Here is a 17,069-nt window from a genome sequence, read left to right on the forward strand (position 1 = left end):
CTCTCTTTTTTTTCTTCTTCTTTTCTTTTCCTCTTTTCTTTTTCCTTTTCGTTTTCTTTTCTTTCTTCCTTCTTTACTTTTTTCTTTTCTTCCTTTTTCTTTTCTCCTTCCGCTCGCGCAGAACGAAGAGGGGCGCGTCGAGCGGCGGGGCGGCGGTTACGGGCCACCCCAGTCACAGGTGGGGCTGGTCCCCCCTGAACTGCTCCCGCGTCCTTCGGCCGGGCGGATACACTACCCGCTCGGCAGCAACAGGCGGTTCCCGCGCTCAATGGCGCGGCGGGCTCGGCTACTGAGCCCGTCAGCCGCGCGCGGGACCGCCAGGGCCTGAGGTCACCGGGTTCGGGACCCGGTGGTCTCCTCTCAAAAGGCCCAGAAGGGGCGTAGTCGAGGGTGTGGCCCCCTCGGCGGCGCCAATCCCAAAATGGGAATAATAAGTGGTTGCGGGCGCTGGGCGCGTAGCGCGAGGCGTCCGCGGCCACGTGGGGAGGATTGACTCCCCACAGAAGACGGAACTCCGCCGCGAAGTTAGCGGCGGAGGTGGCGCAGGGGGGCTCCAGAAGTATTCGACAGAGTTCCCGGAGTCTCCCCTCATGCGCCGATGTTGGCCACCGTGGAGTTTTAGTGGGTGCAAGCCCCACACTACCCCGGGAATCCCCAACCCCGGGGTGTGCGTTAGGCATTTCTCCAAGTTAAAAAAAAAAAAAAAAAAAAAAAAAAAAAAAAAAAAAAAGGGTTAGATCCAGGTTGATGCTTTGAAGGACACTTCGACCGCCTAGTCCCACAGTTTGTGGCCACGTCGACCATGCCTGGTCGACTTTTGCCCAACCTAGGCGGACCCAACCAGAAGGTACGCCGCCTCTATGTGGGAGTGGTGCAGGCCATGGCCCTTTACGGATGTCCCGTATGGGCCCGCGGCCCGGTGGTCAGCCGGAGCACGCAGTGCATGCTGCGCCGCGTGCAGAGGCTTATGGCCATCCGGGTCGTGCGTGGTTACCGCACCCTACCCCACAAAACGGCGGCGGTTCTGGCGGGTGTCGTCCTCTTCGACATCCAGGCGGAGGCAAGCGCCGAGCTATATCGGCGTCTGCAAGCCCTCCGTCTGGATGGGGATGCCATCCAGCCATGCCCAAGGAGCCGCAAACGAAGAAGGAAGCATTAGAATCGACTGATAGCGATAAATGGTTGAAAGCAATCGAAGAAGAACTTCAATCGCATAAGAAACACTCCATATGGAAGGTAGTCAAAAAAACCAAAATACAAAAACATAATCAGTAGTCGCTGGGTATTTAGAATAAAAAGCAATAATACATACAAGGCGAGACTGGTAGCCTGAAAGTACCAAACTTTTGAATGCGAAGGAACTTACTCTCCAGTGGGCAAACTAATAATGTTGCGGATTGACTGTGTGGGTCGGCGGCGGATGCGCACAAAGTTACTGCGCAACCGCGCGACCGGCAGCATTCGGTGGCGAATGAGCTCCCGAGTCGGCTGGCGTATCGCTGAATCAGATGTCAGCACCGTCCGGCGGCGATTTGGGTATCGATAATCGATTGTTGGATTAACCAATCAAGTTTAAATAACGAGGCTTCCAGGTCGATCTCCATCTCGCTCGCCCGACCGGCTGACGAAGGGGCGAGACGACTCGTGTCTCGTGTGTTGTGTGCTCTCTCTCTGCCGTACCGAATCCTTTTTTTTCGCGACGTCGTGCGTCTCTTGACCGGTCGTAAGAAAACGGTAACCGCAGCTGCGAAACCAGTTATTTCACTTACGTGAGAAACAATAATCAACGACTGTTCAAGTTAGGTTATTAATTTAATCAATTTCTCTGTTCAAACCTTGTTTTGCTTACATATTTAAGTTTTTTGTACAGTGACTTGTAACAACGAACCCGTTGGGTGAAATAAACATTATTAATTTCCAAAACTAATTTTCTCTAACTATTAGTGCTAAACAAATAACATTAAGAAGCCTACTAGTTATAGCAAATGAAGAGAAAATGTTCATTGAACAAATGGACGTGAAAACCGCATTCCTACACGGTATGCTGAAGCAGGAAATATACATGCACCTGCCCGATGATATGAAGAATTACGAATATGTATGTAAATTGAATAAGTCGTTATACGGATTTAAACAAGGTCAAAAATTTTGGAATAACACATTTCATAATTTCATGATTGAGAACAAATTTGAATGCTCGCCACACGATATGTGCTTATATACAGTATGTCCCACGAAATCCTGGACAGTCGATTATTTGCTAACCTATTAAAGATACGAAAAAAGTTTTTATATGAAATTGAATGGCAAGAGGGGGCTGATTTATTGGCCGTAACAATTTTCTTTTATCATTATTGTTTAGAGAGATATGAAAGTTAAGTTTGGTTTTTTAAATGGGATTATATATATATTTTTTGATCAATAGATAGTACGTTTCACGACGAATTCAGCAAACATTAATGTATACACCTTTTTTCAAATAGTTTTTAAGATATTACGCGTAAAAGTTTACTGATTTTCGGTGGACGCGGTGGCGTCTGTATGAATACGTGCTAGTAGCAGATATCGAGAAAATGTTTCGACAAATTCTCGTAGCTGCAGAGGATCGTCGATTCCAATGCATTGTGTGGCGCACGCCAGAAACCGAACGAAATATAGCGTTCGAGTTAAAAACCGTGACCTACGGTACGGCGTGTGCCCCATATTTATCGATGCGAACACTTCTCGAGCTGAAAAAACGGGACGGCGACCGCTTCCCGCTCGCAGCTCCTATGCTCGAGAAGGACGTCTATGTTGACGACGTGTTTATGGGAGCTCCGGACAAACTATTGTTGAAGCAAATCCGTAAACAAACGTGCGAGCTCTTACAGCAAGGTGGATTTAACCTTCGTAAGTGGGCTGGAAATTCGCCAGATTTATTAGGCAATATTCCACATAGCTCGCACTCCCACGCAGTCGACCTTGATTTGTTTGATAATTCCGAATTAAAGGTACTCGGTCTGCGATGGATTCCATCGGGAGATTTTTTCTACTTCAACCTGCAACGCTTCCAATCGTCTGCAACACTGATAACAAAGCGTACTTTGTTTTCGGAAATTGCAAAATTATACGACCCTCTCGGCTGGCTTTCGCCAGTCGTGATTCGCGCGAAAACTTTAATGCAGTCCCAATGGCTGGAGAAAATCCAGTGGGACGAGCAAGTTTCCGCGGAAACGCTCAAAATGTGGAACACATTTTGTGCGGATTGGTGCAGATTGAACAAGTGGAAACTTCCCCGATGGATCCGATATGGAGCCGACACGACTTCTGTGGAACTGCACGGATTTTGTGACGCATCGCTCGCAGCCTATTCGGCCGTCACTTATTTAAGAGTGACGACGATAGACAACGGTGTGTTTACATCGCTGTTGATGGCAAAAACGCGAGTGGCTCCAATAAAAACACAGTCGATCCCAGTTCTTGAATTGAACGGGGCCGTACTGCTAGCCGAGCTAATCTTGCACGTGAGAGACTCGCTTGCAATGAAAATAGATCGAGTAGTCTGCTGGACAGACTCAACGATCGCTCTAGCTTGGCTGAAAAAACACCCATCGACCTGGAAGGTTATAGTGGCCAACCGAGTGTCGAAGATCCAAACGGCCCTCCCGAACGCGGAATGGCGTTACGTGCCGACCCGTTCGAACCCCGCGGATTTAAATTCGCGCGGGATCGACACGGCAGAATTTCTGCAGTCGAACCTATGGACGTTTGGACCGACTTGGCTGAGCGAAGCGGAAGCGCAATGGCCCGCCATACCCGCTTCCGTTGAGACCGATGAAAGCAAGCGCGTAGCGCATGCACACGTAGCAACTCCGAAGCCGGAATGGGATTTTCTGTTCCGCTTTCAATCATGGAGAAAACTGTTACGTGTAACGGCGTACTGTCTTCGTTGGCGAAGACCGGCGCGCGTCAATCAAAGGTCAAACGCCAGTCAAGTAATCGAGGCGGCAGAAATGCGTAACGCAGCTGAGCGCCTCGCACGCCATATACAGGGCTCGCATTTCGCAGAGGAATACCGATGCTTAAAAAATCATCGCAGTATCCCTGTGAAGTCTCCCTTGAAAAGTCTCAACCCGTTCCTCGACGATAAGGACGTCCTGCGAGTCGGTGGAAGACTGGAGAATGCGACGCTTGCATGGGAAACCAAGCACCCGATAATACTGCCTAAGCATTATGTTTCGACATTAATAATTAGGCAGTGCCACGTAGATACGTTGCATGGGGGCTTGCAGTTGACCCTACACACTGTCAGGCAAAATTATTGGATCCTCGGTTGTCGAAATGCAGCGAAAACCGTGGTCAACAAATGCATGCGTTGCGTAAGGTGGCGAGGCAACACGTCCACGCAAATAATGCAGCATCTGACCCCGGAGCGCTGCCGCCCGTCAAGAGCATTCGACAATTGTGGAGTGGATTACGCGGGACCTTACCGTGTCCGCGACTCCGCGGGCCGAGGCAAAACAGCTCACAAAGCGTACATCGCGGTGTTTGTTTGTTACGCTACGAGGGCTGTCCATATCGAACTCGTCCATGACTACACGACGAGCGCGTTCTTAGCCGCACTCGATCGGTTTGTTGCACGACGAGCAATCCCGTCCTGCATTTTCAGTGACAATGGAACCAATTTCGTCGGTGCCGATCGAGAATTACAACAGCACTGTCGTGCAGTATTTTCTGCAACGGATACGCATAATAAATGCGGTGCTATGTGCATTCAGTGGCGGTTCAATCCACCCAGTGCCCCACACTTCGGTGGAATGCAGGAGGCCGGCGTAAAATCGGTGAAACACCATTTGAAACGCACGTTGGGAGAGTTCACACCAACGGGAGAGGAAATGCAGACGTTGCTCTGCAAGATCGAAGCGAATCTTAACTCGCGACCGATCGCTCCCCTGAGTGACGACCCAGACGACTATGCGTCTCTTACGCCCGGTCACTTCCTGACAGGCGGACCACTAAATGCGATTCCGCTGCAGTCCGTGGAAAATGAAAAACTCTCGCGATTGTCGCGTTGGAGAGCGATTCAGAAATTTCACGAGCAACTGTGGAGGCATTGGACGCGCGATTATCTCACGCACCTCCAAAATCGCTATAAGTGGCGCGCCACCCAACGGCAACTGCAACCAGGAGATCTGGTGCTAGTGCAGAATCCTCTTCTTCCCCCCAATCAGTGGGAGATGGGAAGAATTGAGGAGGTGTACCCGGGGAAAGACGGAAATGTACGTGTGGTAATAGTACGTACAGCGAAGTCAACATACACACGCCCAATTACAAGGATGTGTAGGTTACCCGTGGATGAGCCCGCTATGACGACCGACGCCGAGGTCGAGCGGCCAAAATAAATTGCCAAAACAATTTTGGAAAAAATAGGGGAGACACCAAGGTGAGACCGATTGTTCTAGAAGAAAATCGAACGATCGGGACCCCCTCTTCCTTGACCCCCAAGCCTCCTGGGAGAGGAGACGAAGTATTTCCGTCTCTATCTCTCCAAAGGAAAAAGCGCCCCCGCGATATCGCGGGCGCCACCGAAATCGGCTGGGAGCGTCGCGACGGCCTAATCAGTTGTAAGCCACCATGGACAGCAACAACGTCGCGACACAGAAGGAGATTTCCGACAGCTTCGATCGCTGTTTGAAAATCGGGCAGAAGGTGTTACAGCCAGATGGCCACCCCGCCGAACAAAAGCAGCCGACGGTCGAGCCCCCGCGGGAAAAAACCGAGGAATCGCCGTCTCAGCTGCCCGTGGAGGAGTGGTTCTTCAAGATGGGCCCTCTCCAGCTCCGTGTCCCGGAGCACATCCCCCGCACCACCAGGAGATATCGCTGCACAGTCCCTGGAGGACGTTATGTCCTCCGTTGGGACAAAGAGCAGCGATTAACATCGCTGCTCTGGAGACCCGAACACGTGGCCTCGACGCTGGATTCACGTCCGGGGCAATCCACCACCACCACCCCCGCGAAGAAGGAGGCAAAACCTGGGAACAGAGTGCGAGGAGGCAGCAGGTCCAGCAACGGGCCACGACCTGGGGCACGGGAGGAACCAAGGCAGCCCGCCTCCGCACCATCGACCTCGAGGGCCGTGGAACCTACCCGATCCACGCCTGCCACCGGACGCTCCCGGCGACCTCCACGGCCACGCGGACCGACCTTGGAGGAGCTGACGCGCGCAGCAGTCGGCATCGCGGTGGAAATCTCGATGCGGCTGCTGCAGCAACAGCAGCAGCTCCAACAGCAGCAGAGCACAGTTCCACCTGCTAATAAGTAAGTTCAGTTGAATTTATATTTTGATTGAATTTACGACAACGCTGCGAGTGAGTTCACTTCAATTGAACTTCACTTGCAGCACCTCTCTCTCTCACTCGCGGAGAAAGCATCAGTCTTTCGAGTCTCGCGTTACGAAGTGCATACGACAGAGCATTACCGATTCTCTGTTGCACGGACCGTGCAAGGGGGGCGGTATGTTTAAAAAGCGGTTATATAACGGGCATTTGGCTCGTCCGCGAGATTCGTAATTTGTTGGTATACGTGACCGACCGAAGGTTGCCTTCGGTTGGAGCATCCGTTGTCCTAGCAGCAAAACACGATCAGCTGTCGTATGACTTGTTTTTATCGTCAAAATTGAAGTTCAAACAAAGTAAGCGTTGTCGAGCAACGGTTTTGAACTCCAGGCTCGATGTCGAGTGGGGACATCGGAGCCTGAAGGAGAGAGAGAGTACATCGTACTACATTAGCACGAAACAAAAGATAATTTGTGAGCGCCGCGTAGTGGTAAAATTTGGCACGTCTTCCGCTTCGCGGAGACACGCGTGGCTCTCGCCCCAGTCGTCTTACGACAATCAAGCTTGACGCAGTCAGTGCGACCGTTCGTCAAGCGCATCTCAGCTCGCCAGCCTTCAGATTTCAAGTTGTTTGGTTACCAGACCCTTGAAATCTCACTAGCTTTCAACAGCTGAAACGTTGTCACCTACAACTAGGAATCTGCTCTGCTCGACTCATACGTAGAACACGTACGACAGAGCACCTAGTTCGTCCAAGGGGACAACGCAGCGAGATTTGCACTCTTGGAATCGGGGCCTCCCCTGATTCTCTGAGTCTCGTTTTCGTCTCGGAGCAACAAAGGCCGCTGCCTGTTGGATCCCGGAAAGACGGGTTACAACAGAGAGAGATAACGTACGTGCCTATCACTTCTGCGTTACTCGTGCTCTGCCACCCCGTTTAGAAGCAACCCCCGTGTGACGAATAGAAGCACACGGTGAGGTGAACGGAGTCGCGGAGCCTCTGGCCGTCCTCAGCCTCCAGGACCAGCAATTCGCTGGTTATAGCGTGTCCCTCCGCTCACGAATCCCTAAGTTATTTGGATTCGTACGAAACGAACCTTTCCAAAAGGTGCAAGGCGAAGAGAAGAGGTCCCTCTTCCTCTCTAGCCACTCGCTCATCGACCTCTTCTTCGCACCAGAAGAAGAGTCGATAATACAGTCCACTGCATTACCTTTGCGTTACAGGCAAGGTATTGCTATCCCCTCCAAATAGGCTCGCGAGCGCAGCCTGGAGTCGGGAATCTTTGGTATAGCTAGACTTCCACTCTCGCTTACCGCCGCGGTTCCGCCGCTATCTCTCTTTTTCAGACGCCAACGTCGCTAAGGGGAGTAAAGGCTTCGCCACCACCAGCCAGGGCCCTCCGATCCACCGACGACCACCCGAGGCGACGAGGACCGGAGGCAGCACCCAGCCCCCAGAAACAGATTCTTTAATAAACGTCGTTTAAAAGCCCTTTTCAGAGCCGACAAAGATTAAAACTTGTGTCTTCGTTTCTTTCGTGTACCCTCAATCTCACCTTATCCGGACCTCCGTTGGATCTCTTATTTTAAGCGATTCCAACATATTAGTTCCTTTTTCATTTCATTATTAGTATTTTAGTGTATTATTTCGTTTTTATTTGTATTATTTCTGTAATATCATTTGTTTCATCGAAATGGATGAATCACCGAGTCCGTCTAATGCTGTTTTTACAAAAAATCCGAAAGGTAAGTAAGTTAGTTTTTTGTTGTTCTAAGTATTATTTATTTTATAAAAGTTTGTAATTTCATTTTTGTATTTAAAAAAAACTTTTGCAGTGGGTTACATCTGGCCGGAAGAAAATGATTGTCTGCGCTTATACAGCCAAGATTGAGAAGGACCCGCATATGAAGTATAAGGACCTCATCAAAGAATTACGAGAGGAAACCGGTATAGGCGAGCGTACAATTATTACAACAATCGCCGTATATAAGAAGGAGAGGAAGGCTTTTTCCCTTAATAAGAAAAGGAACAGGTCCATTTTTTTAAACACCATGAGCGACGACATGAAAATTGCTATCGGGAAAAAAAGTGCACGATTTCTGGTTTCGGAAGGAAATTCCAACATTAAATAAAATATTAGCGAATGTTAATGGTGACATACAACTGCCAAATTTTAATCGCACTACTTTCTACAAAATATTGATCATATTAAATTTTAAATTCGCAACGAGGAAGAGAAATAATGCGTAACTGCAACGTAACGACATAATATTATGGCCTAGAGACTATCTACGTAAAATCCAGCAGTACAGAGATGAAGGGCGAAAAATCTATTTCCTAGATGAGACAGGGGTGAACGCTGGCGATTGCAGTAAGAAGAGGTGGCAAGCAATCACGGTAGTATCGGCGACACAAGCAAGGAGCAACGAGTTGTCCCCGGGCATCCCGAAACCAACAGGTAAAGGGAAGCGGTTAATTATTCTGCACATCGGGTCGGCAGATGGATTCGTACCGGGAGGATTACTGTGTTTTACATCGAAAAAAAATACGATGGACTACCATGACGAGATGAATGGGGAACACTTTTTAGAATGGTTTAAAAAAATATTAACGAAATTGGACGATAATTCTATAATCGTTCTTGACAATGCGCCATATCATTCGATCAAGAAAGAAAAATGTCCAACCACAAATTGGTCAAAGACGAAGATTATTGAATGGTTAAATTTAAAGGGACAAACAGTGGCAAACAATTCATTAAAACTCGAATTAATGGAGATTGTCAAGAAATTGAAACCTCTATATTCGCAATACGTAGTTGACGAATGCGCCAAAAAAGAAAATAAACTTGTATTAAGGTTACCACCATACCACTGTGAACTAAATCCAATTGAGATGGCATGGTCCACGATGAAAAACTATATCAGAAGTAATAATACAAGCTATAAACTAGAAGAAGTGAAGAGATTGGTCATTGAAGGAATAAATAATATAACAAAAGAACATTGGGAAAACTATATTAAACACGCAGAAAAAATGGATAAAAGATATTGGGAAATCGATAATATTACGGAAGAAGTGACCGAGCAGCAAGGCGGGGAAGAAGAAAACGAAGAAGGAGAAGAAGAAGAAGAAGAAGAAGCAGAAGATATTTTTATAAATAATGACAGTGACTGAATAATTGTGTTTAAATAGGTGAGTCAGTGAATAAGTGATTGGATAAGTGAAGTGGATAAGTGAAAAACGATTTCAAAAAGACAGTTTGTAAAATATTTGTTGAACAAGTTAGTGTTTATAAATGCAAATGTATTCATTTTTTATTGTTGTTAAAAGTATTTATTTTAACATCGTTGTTACTTTACTGAAGACTTAATTTGGTGATTATTTATATATATATATGTATTTCTATTCCAATTATTTTATATTTCTATCGTTTGTATCTATATTTATCTAAAACTTTGCTCTGCGTAAATATTCACTGAAATTCAATTTCTTCCTTTCAACTTTCATAATAATGCACCTGGGGCCTCCGAAAGTATTAATGCGGCCCTGTTAGCAAATAAAAATCTTCTTGAATATCGTCTCTGTCGACGAAAAACGTACTGGTACGAGTCAGAATTTTTACTACGTTGCTATACCATAAACGACCCTGGATTTCCCGTGTCATAAACTACCTGATCGCATCGAACATTTTGTAGGAAACTCATGAAACAGTTCTACCGTTGCCGTTTCTTTACAATCAAATAAGCTGTGGATTCTTATACATTTATATTTGAGTAAATATTGTTTCTTAATAGATAGAAACATTTGTCTCATTTGGACACTAGATATATATAGTAGAAAGAAGCAAGGCGTGTCCTTTCAGGCTCTTGAATCCTTCACCAATCTCAGTGGAAAAGTAAGTCGGAGCAATGGAGGCCATCTGCGCGAAACGACTGCGTTCTCTCAGTGAACGCAGTATAGATACTGTGCCTGAATCCGGAAACTGCAGGGGATGGAGACGGCCTCAAGGTCCCTCAGTTCTCTTCTACGGCCCTGAAACGTCGTGCGCGCTCGGCACGAAGGCACCCGAAATTAGCGACGATTCTCAATATGCGATATTTTCCCCCAGGAGACGTCTTTCGGCATATATTCCGCAAGGGGGCCGTACGGTCCTTCTGTTCACTAATTTTCACTGACTTTAATAAAACGGGGACGGCGCTATCTGCAACGTCACAAGTTTTAATACCGGTTTGCTAGCTAAGACTATTTTTAACTGCTCAAATGCATGCTCTGCTTCACTACTGAGTTGAAATTTTACGTCGGATTTTAATAAATTTGAAAGGGGTCGCGCCATCAGTGCGTAATGTGCTATAAATTTTCTAAAATAACCTGTAAGCCCTAAGAATCTCTGAATCTGCTTAAAAGTCTTCGGTTTAGGGAACTGCATCACCGCTTCGGTCTTGTGTTCCGATGGACGAACCGTACCGTCCTTTACAATATGGCTTAGGTATTCTACCTGAGGTTGTTAAAATCTGCACTTGTCCCAGTTGATCAATAATCCTGTCTCACTCGATTTTTTAAATTACGTAACCCACTCTCGTAATCTGTCGATGGAACAATTATGTCATCTATGTAGATTAATACTTTTTTCTTCACGATCAATTCTTTAAATACCAAGTTAATGAATCTTTGGAACACTGACGGTGAGTTGCAAAGGCCGAATGGGACCTTTAAGAACTCATACTGCCCGTCGGGTGCAATAAAAGAAGTGTATTTACGACTGTCTTTACTCAATCTTACATGGAAAAACCCGGTTTTAAGGTCGAGTGTACTATATATCTTCGCGCTTTGTAGTAAGTCCAATTGATCCTCTATGAGAGGAAGTAGATATCGGTCCTTAACGATTTTTCTGTTTAGTAGACGGTAATCTACGCAAAGTCTAGTAGCCCCATTCTTTTTCTTTTCTAATACCAGCGGGCTAGCGTATTGTTGTAGCTCGTGTGAATACACGTGCGCTTAGCAGCAGAAACCGCGGAGTCTCAATACTTCCGCGCCGAGCTAAGCAAATTCACAAGAATCGGTAAAACGTGACGGCTTCAGCCACCCCCGTTTTGTCTCCAAAAGAACGCGGATCGAGGAACGCGGTGCACTTTGGTATAGCCTGTCCAGCGAACCACAACGCGACAGTACCAGAGCTAATCAGTGTTTAAATAAAAAGTAGTCAAGTACACGGTGAGTTCCAACTCTTTAACCTGGCCAAGGACCCAATCATCCTCCCATTTTCCTTACAATCGGTTGGACACACTGTCTACTACGTTGAGCACTGTTGTCATGCACCTAAGACACTGTCCGCAGGATTTAAAGTTCAATAGTGGTGCGTGACACCTGGAGCAGTTGCATTCGCGTCTTCTGATTTCCACCCTACGTATTTGACGGGGAATGAAGTTTATCAGGCACTCCGCGGTCGCACAAGCTTCACAGCACTTTTGTCCGAATATGCTTACGTACACTACTCCTTGGGTGCACAAAAACCCTTCCAAATAGTCTAGAATTTGCAAAAGTCGGAGTTCACGGAGTCTGGTGTTTACGAATTGCGTGTGGCGGCACATTACCACCTTGCGATGACATCTACGGCGCCTCCGTTTTGCATGAATATCCACATGTCTGAAGTCATCTCAAAGTGTTCTATGCACTGCGGGCAGCGCCAAGCTGGACGCACGATGGCAACTATGCAGTTGCAACGAGCGCATGTGGAGGCTTGCACTGTTCCTGTGCCACCCTCTTTGGATGTAGCGGTCTTGTTCGTCATCATTGAAGGCGTTGTAACAATCCTGGCAAAGGCGTTGGTCACGGTATACGTAGATCGCTCTTGTGTGGATGGTGACGCAGTACAATTGTAACAATTGGCGTTACGCGTTCGGATAATCTATGGGGCGAACACCATCCATAGATCCGTAAAACTGTTCATAGTATTCGGCGAATTCCTCGCGCGACAACCCATGAGGAAGTGGTATTTCTGGAATAGAATGCCATCCTGAGTAATACGTGACTCGTTTTTGTGTAGAAGAGTCCGTTCAGTCGTGCGGTTCGTTCGTCCTGTCTACGTTTTCGGTCTGCTGTGTGCCAATTTTAGTTTATTTATATGTACTGTACGTATGTCATTATTAGTCCGTATCTTAACATTCTGATTGGGCAATAATTCTAATACCTTATGTGGTCCAGTGTACTGATCTGCAAATTTCCCTTTTTGCGGTTCCTTTAGGAGATAAACTATGTCTCCTGCTTTAAAGTTTTGAGGGTTTATTTTTTGGTCATAATATCCTTTTGATCTAATTTTGGCATTATTTAGATTTTCCTTGGCGGTAATTTGCACGTCAGTGATCTTATCGAATAGGTCTCTTAGATAATCGGCATACGTGTGTTCCAAGTTTTCTGGAATTGGTTGCTCACTAGATGGCTCCCGTGCAATGCAGCCAAATATTAATTCGTGAGGTAAAAATTTGGTGCCCTCGTGTACCGATGTATTATATGAAAACATTGCTAAATCTAACCAATCGTCCCAATTCGTGCTATTATTTATGTATTGTTTTAGGTATTGCATTAATACGTGATGTGATCTGTCGATTGTTTGCGGTGGTGCCATAGCTCCAGAAGTATGTGGTATGGGACTCGCAGTGCGATTCATAAGTGATTCTTCCAGGTGCTCCATTTTAACCCTTAATTCATCAAGCCCGTTGAATTTTTCTTCCCATAAGGAAAGGGATGCCAACATTCGGCCCAGAGTAGATTGTGTCTGTACTTGCCTTCGTTTCGTTTCTTCTTGAATAACGTGTAATTTAGCCGTTTGTTCCTTGAGCTCCTCCAAAGTAAGTGAGTTGCTGGGTTTGGTCATGTTTGTTATTTGTCAAGATACGAGTAGATCGTTTAATTCCTTCAACTATGGCAGCTTCAATCCCACCGCTGTCACCAAAAATTGTTATACCCCAGGGCGTTCAGGACGTTTGCGGTGCTAAGTTACTTCGATAGCAGGCTGCTGTCACCAGTGCAGGTATTTCTGGAGCCTGCACTCTCCAGTAATGGACAGGAATCTGAATTATACGACCGCTTCGAGCAAGTCTATGCGACTTATGGCTCGGGATAGTTGAAGGGATGACTCTAGTAACTACTGTCAAAGGTTACGGGGACGTAACACCTCCCCCCTTTAATTCAAATTTCTGAAAGAAATTTGTTCAAGATCCCTCACCGCTTGCTTGAATTCCTTCGCTACAGTGGAGGGCGTTGCCTGAGGCTCTGCTACTGCTGCTGGCGGAGGTTGATTCGGTTGCGTGGTTGATTGCTTCTTCTCGGCCAAGCGTATTAGCAGATGTGTAAGGGAGCTCCACATGGCTCCTAACAGCGGCGGTCTACATCCATAGACTGAGTGGAGGTGGCAGCAGTGGATAATGGTGTCGATTATGGTTTTGATGAACTTTATTATTCTGAAAATTCCCAATATTCCGGCTGCCAGTGACCCAAATGCTACAAATCCGTTCCAGAATCTTGTGACTGCACTTTCAGCTAATTTGGTGATTGTATCTTCATCGAATATACCTATCAGAGAAACTGAACCAGGTGGAATGTTCCTTCCTGTGACTCCTCTGGCGAGTGTGTTGAGTATAGCTGTTTTTTCCGCAGGAAACATTATGTGATCACGTAGGTTTTCCAGATCTTTTTGCGAATATATTCCGCTTATTGCCAGAGCTGAGGCGGATACGTAATGCCACGATGGTTTTGTCATAGGCCGTAGCATTTGCGGAGGGATTCATGTAGGTGAATAAGAATGATGATGATATAGTGGGGGCAAAGCTAGTGGTGATAGCTACATGTAACGTGTGATCTGCTGAAACATTGTCACAGTTTAGAATAAACAATTTCTGAGCGAAAGTATATGTGTGTGTGTGTAATGGAAAATATTCCAAGGAAATTGGAGTTTGCGGCGTTGGATGCTATAAGGACTATTTTCATTTTCATTTTAATTATACTTTAATTAAGCTGTAACGAGCTACTCTCGGGAACACTTTCAGATAGTGTAATTGAAAAGATATTGTTTGAGAGTACTCCCAAGAGTAGCTCGCGATAGTTTTCACTTTCTTAAGTGTCCACACACCCTAAATGTATACATAATTTTTCTGTATTTTTCAGCTCATAAACCATTGGTTTATGAAGTATCATTCCGGCTAACGTCGGCGGCGACAACCATACATCGTTGAAGAGCAGCAGGCATATCACACCGTAAGTATAATTTTGAATTTAATTAAATACTTATTTCATTTAATTTTTATTAATTTTCTGTATTTTTTCGCTTACAGCTTATAAACTTAATGTTTATAAGGCGTCGTGATGAGCGCCGCCGCCGCCGACAGTGGAATGACGACATTTGGGAGTGGAACGATATATCGCTGGATTATTTATTTGGTTAGTATGAATATTATAGTATGATTTTTAATTATGAAATATATTAATAAATTAAAAAATTTATATAGTATTTTTTACGTTTCAGATAACTAAGAAGAAACTATTTTGTATTTCTATTTTTATTTTTAATTTCTATTTTTTATTTTTTATTTCTATTTTTTTATATTTTTTATAATAAAAAGCTCATTACTTATATACACGTGATTGTATGTTAATCACCTTATAACACGTCCCCTTCCTAATACAGTGATATGCAATTAAAAATAAAAACCGTTTTTTTAAATTTTATTTTCGTATTTTTAATTGCCTATTAATCTAAGACCTTGTTTAGGACTGGCATAAGTCTGTGTTGTACTTCATCATTTTTATGTTGTAATTTTTATTGTGCTTCAATTAAGCACAACACAGACTTAACCCAGTCGTAGACCAGATCTTACAACATAAAGAAAATTCTGACACCTTTAAATCAAATGACAACGATGTCATCCATCCAATAACCATTTGCATTTTATCGACTAATTCTTTTCGTTGATAAAATAGATTCGCATGTTTATCGATCGATTTTCGGTTGGTAAAACAGTTTTGCATTGATTTCAACCGGTATCAATGCGTGACGTCATCAGTCGTGCCCCCCCCCCCCCGTAACGTCAGCCCCCTAGACAGCCTGTCCAGAACCCCCATATATATATACTGATGATAAATTGCTACCATCTTCTTCTGTAAAGTCTCACAACTCGTGGACAGTATCTTCGTGCGAAAAATCTCGCGTAAAACAATACAACAATCTAAAACGACCAATACAAAAACAAAACACAAGTTTTTAAGAATCTTCTACATTTTTTACTCATAATAATTTCATCGGCTTTCGATGGATAGGACAATGTATCGGCTAGCTGTATATTAAGAAATGTTTTCTTGCCATACAAATGTTTAGAAAGTTTTATGACGCCCGCGCCAGAGAAGCTATTTTTGAGTACGCTGTCTTCATCGGTTTTAGCCGTTTGGGTCGAACAGTTAAGTGTTCTTTAGGAATTTTCTACGACAGCCTCAATAGCGTTCGTAAGTGTCATAAATCTTGGGTCTCGGACTGGCCGAACCCTGGATTGCCGGAGGCCTGCGAAGTATCACGCGGTGACACATAACTTTCAGGGTCTGACAGGTTGTTTAGGTTTTTCCCTGATGAGACCCCGCTGCATCATCAATATTTACGTTAAGAAATTGGCCTTTGACAATTCGCCCCACTCTGGAAAAGCTGGAGACGGCAAGCGAGCTGTCTTGACCAATGAAAATTAGTTGAACAGCTTCTCCAAGAAACCAAACCGTGAAGGAAGAAGTTTTTGGGAGAGACAGTTCAAGAGTTCTTGAGTGAGTCTCGTACAGACAAGAAGACTAGTGTTCAACTCGCGTGAAAAATAAAGCCTGGAATAGTCACGTATATTTGCAACGGTTATTTTACCTATACGAAGCATCCCTTTAACAATTTTTATCTGTCCTTAACAATCTAAGTAAATTCGATAAATTACATTTACGAACACTCATTATTACAAACGAAAAAGATAAATAAATAAACGAAAATAGAAATATAAAGTATACTACAGCTAATAAAAAAGAAAAAAACACGGAAAGTAAGGCAAACATGAATAATACGTAACAATAAAATAAAATAAATGCTATACTAATTTAATGTACCAAATTAAAGCTAATATAAATGTTAGAATACTATAGATAAAATGAATGAAACGTTAAAATACTATAAATATATGAATGAAACTAAAATACTAATAAAATACTATACATAAAATACTTAAAATACGTTAAGATAAAATGCTATACTAATTTACTATCCTAAATAAAAACTAATATAAATGTTAAAATACTATAAATAATACTAAAATACTATAAATGTTAAAATACTATACTAAACTATTCTACAAGAAATACTATATTAAAATCGAAAACGTACAAAATCAAAGAAATTAACAATGAATACTTTAAACTCAAACACATGGGAATATTGTGGTATCACCACGTGAATCAAATCACTCGTAAAACTTTGAACATCGAAATTTGATTTATCCTGCCTAAATGGTCGCTACTGTGATATCAGTGGTGCAATTGCACATATCCAACGGCTCCTTTCAATGGCTGAGCTGCCTGTAAAAGCCAATATGGCGTCGAAATAGCTTGTGAAATAATTTAAAAATGCTCACCTTTAAAGACACATAACTTTTCAACCGCTGAATTCCTAAACTTAAAACTTGCATTTTTGGATTCCGCTCGTCCAGTACTATTAAAATATATATAAAAAAACAGATT

The 17,069-nt window shown here is 44.3% G+C and overlaps 2 protein-coding genes across 2 annotated transcripts; one reads left to right on the forward strand and one right to left on the reverse strand.

Moving 5' to 3' along the window:
- The first annotated feature begins 2,573 nt into the window (after positions 1-2,573).
- Positions 2,574-5,381, forward strand: LOC143181881 (uncharacterized). Its single transcript, XM_076382539.1, has one exon. It carries the CDS (start codon positions 2,574-2,576, stop codon positions 5,379-5,381), a length of 2,808 nt encoding a protein of 935 aa, XP_076238654.1.
- An 8,091-nt stretch (positions 5,382-13,472) lies between these two features.
- On the reverse strand, positions 13,473-14,925 carry LOC143181670 (uncharacterized). Its single transcript, XM_076382204.1, has one exon. It carries the CDS (start codon positions 14,086-14,088, stop codon positions 13,501-13,503), a length of 588 nt encoding a protein of 195 aa, XP_076238319.1. The 5' UTR covers positions 14,089-14,925; the 3' UTR covers positions 13,473-13,500.
- Between the last annotated feature and the right edge of the window lie 2,144 nt (positions 14,926-17,069).

Source organism: Calliopsis andreniformis, chromosome 7 (assembly GCF_051401765.1).
Source record: "Calliopsis andreniformis isolate RMS-2024a chromosome 7, iyCalAndr_principal, whole genome shotgun sequence".
Lineage (NCBI taxonomy): Eukaryota > Metazoa > Arthropoda > Insecta > Hymenoptera > Andrenidae > Calliopsis > Calliopsis andreniformis.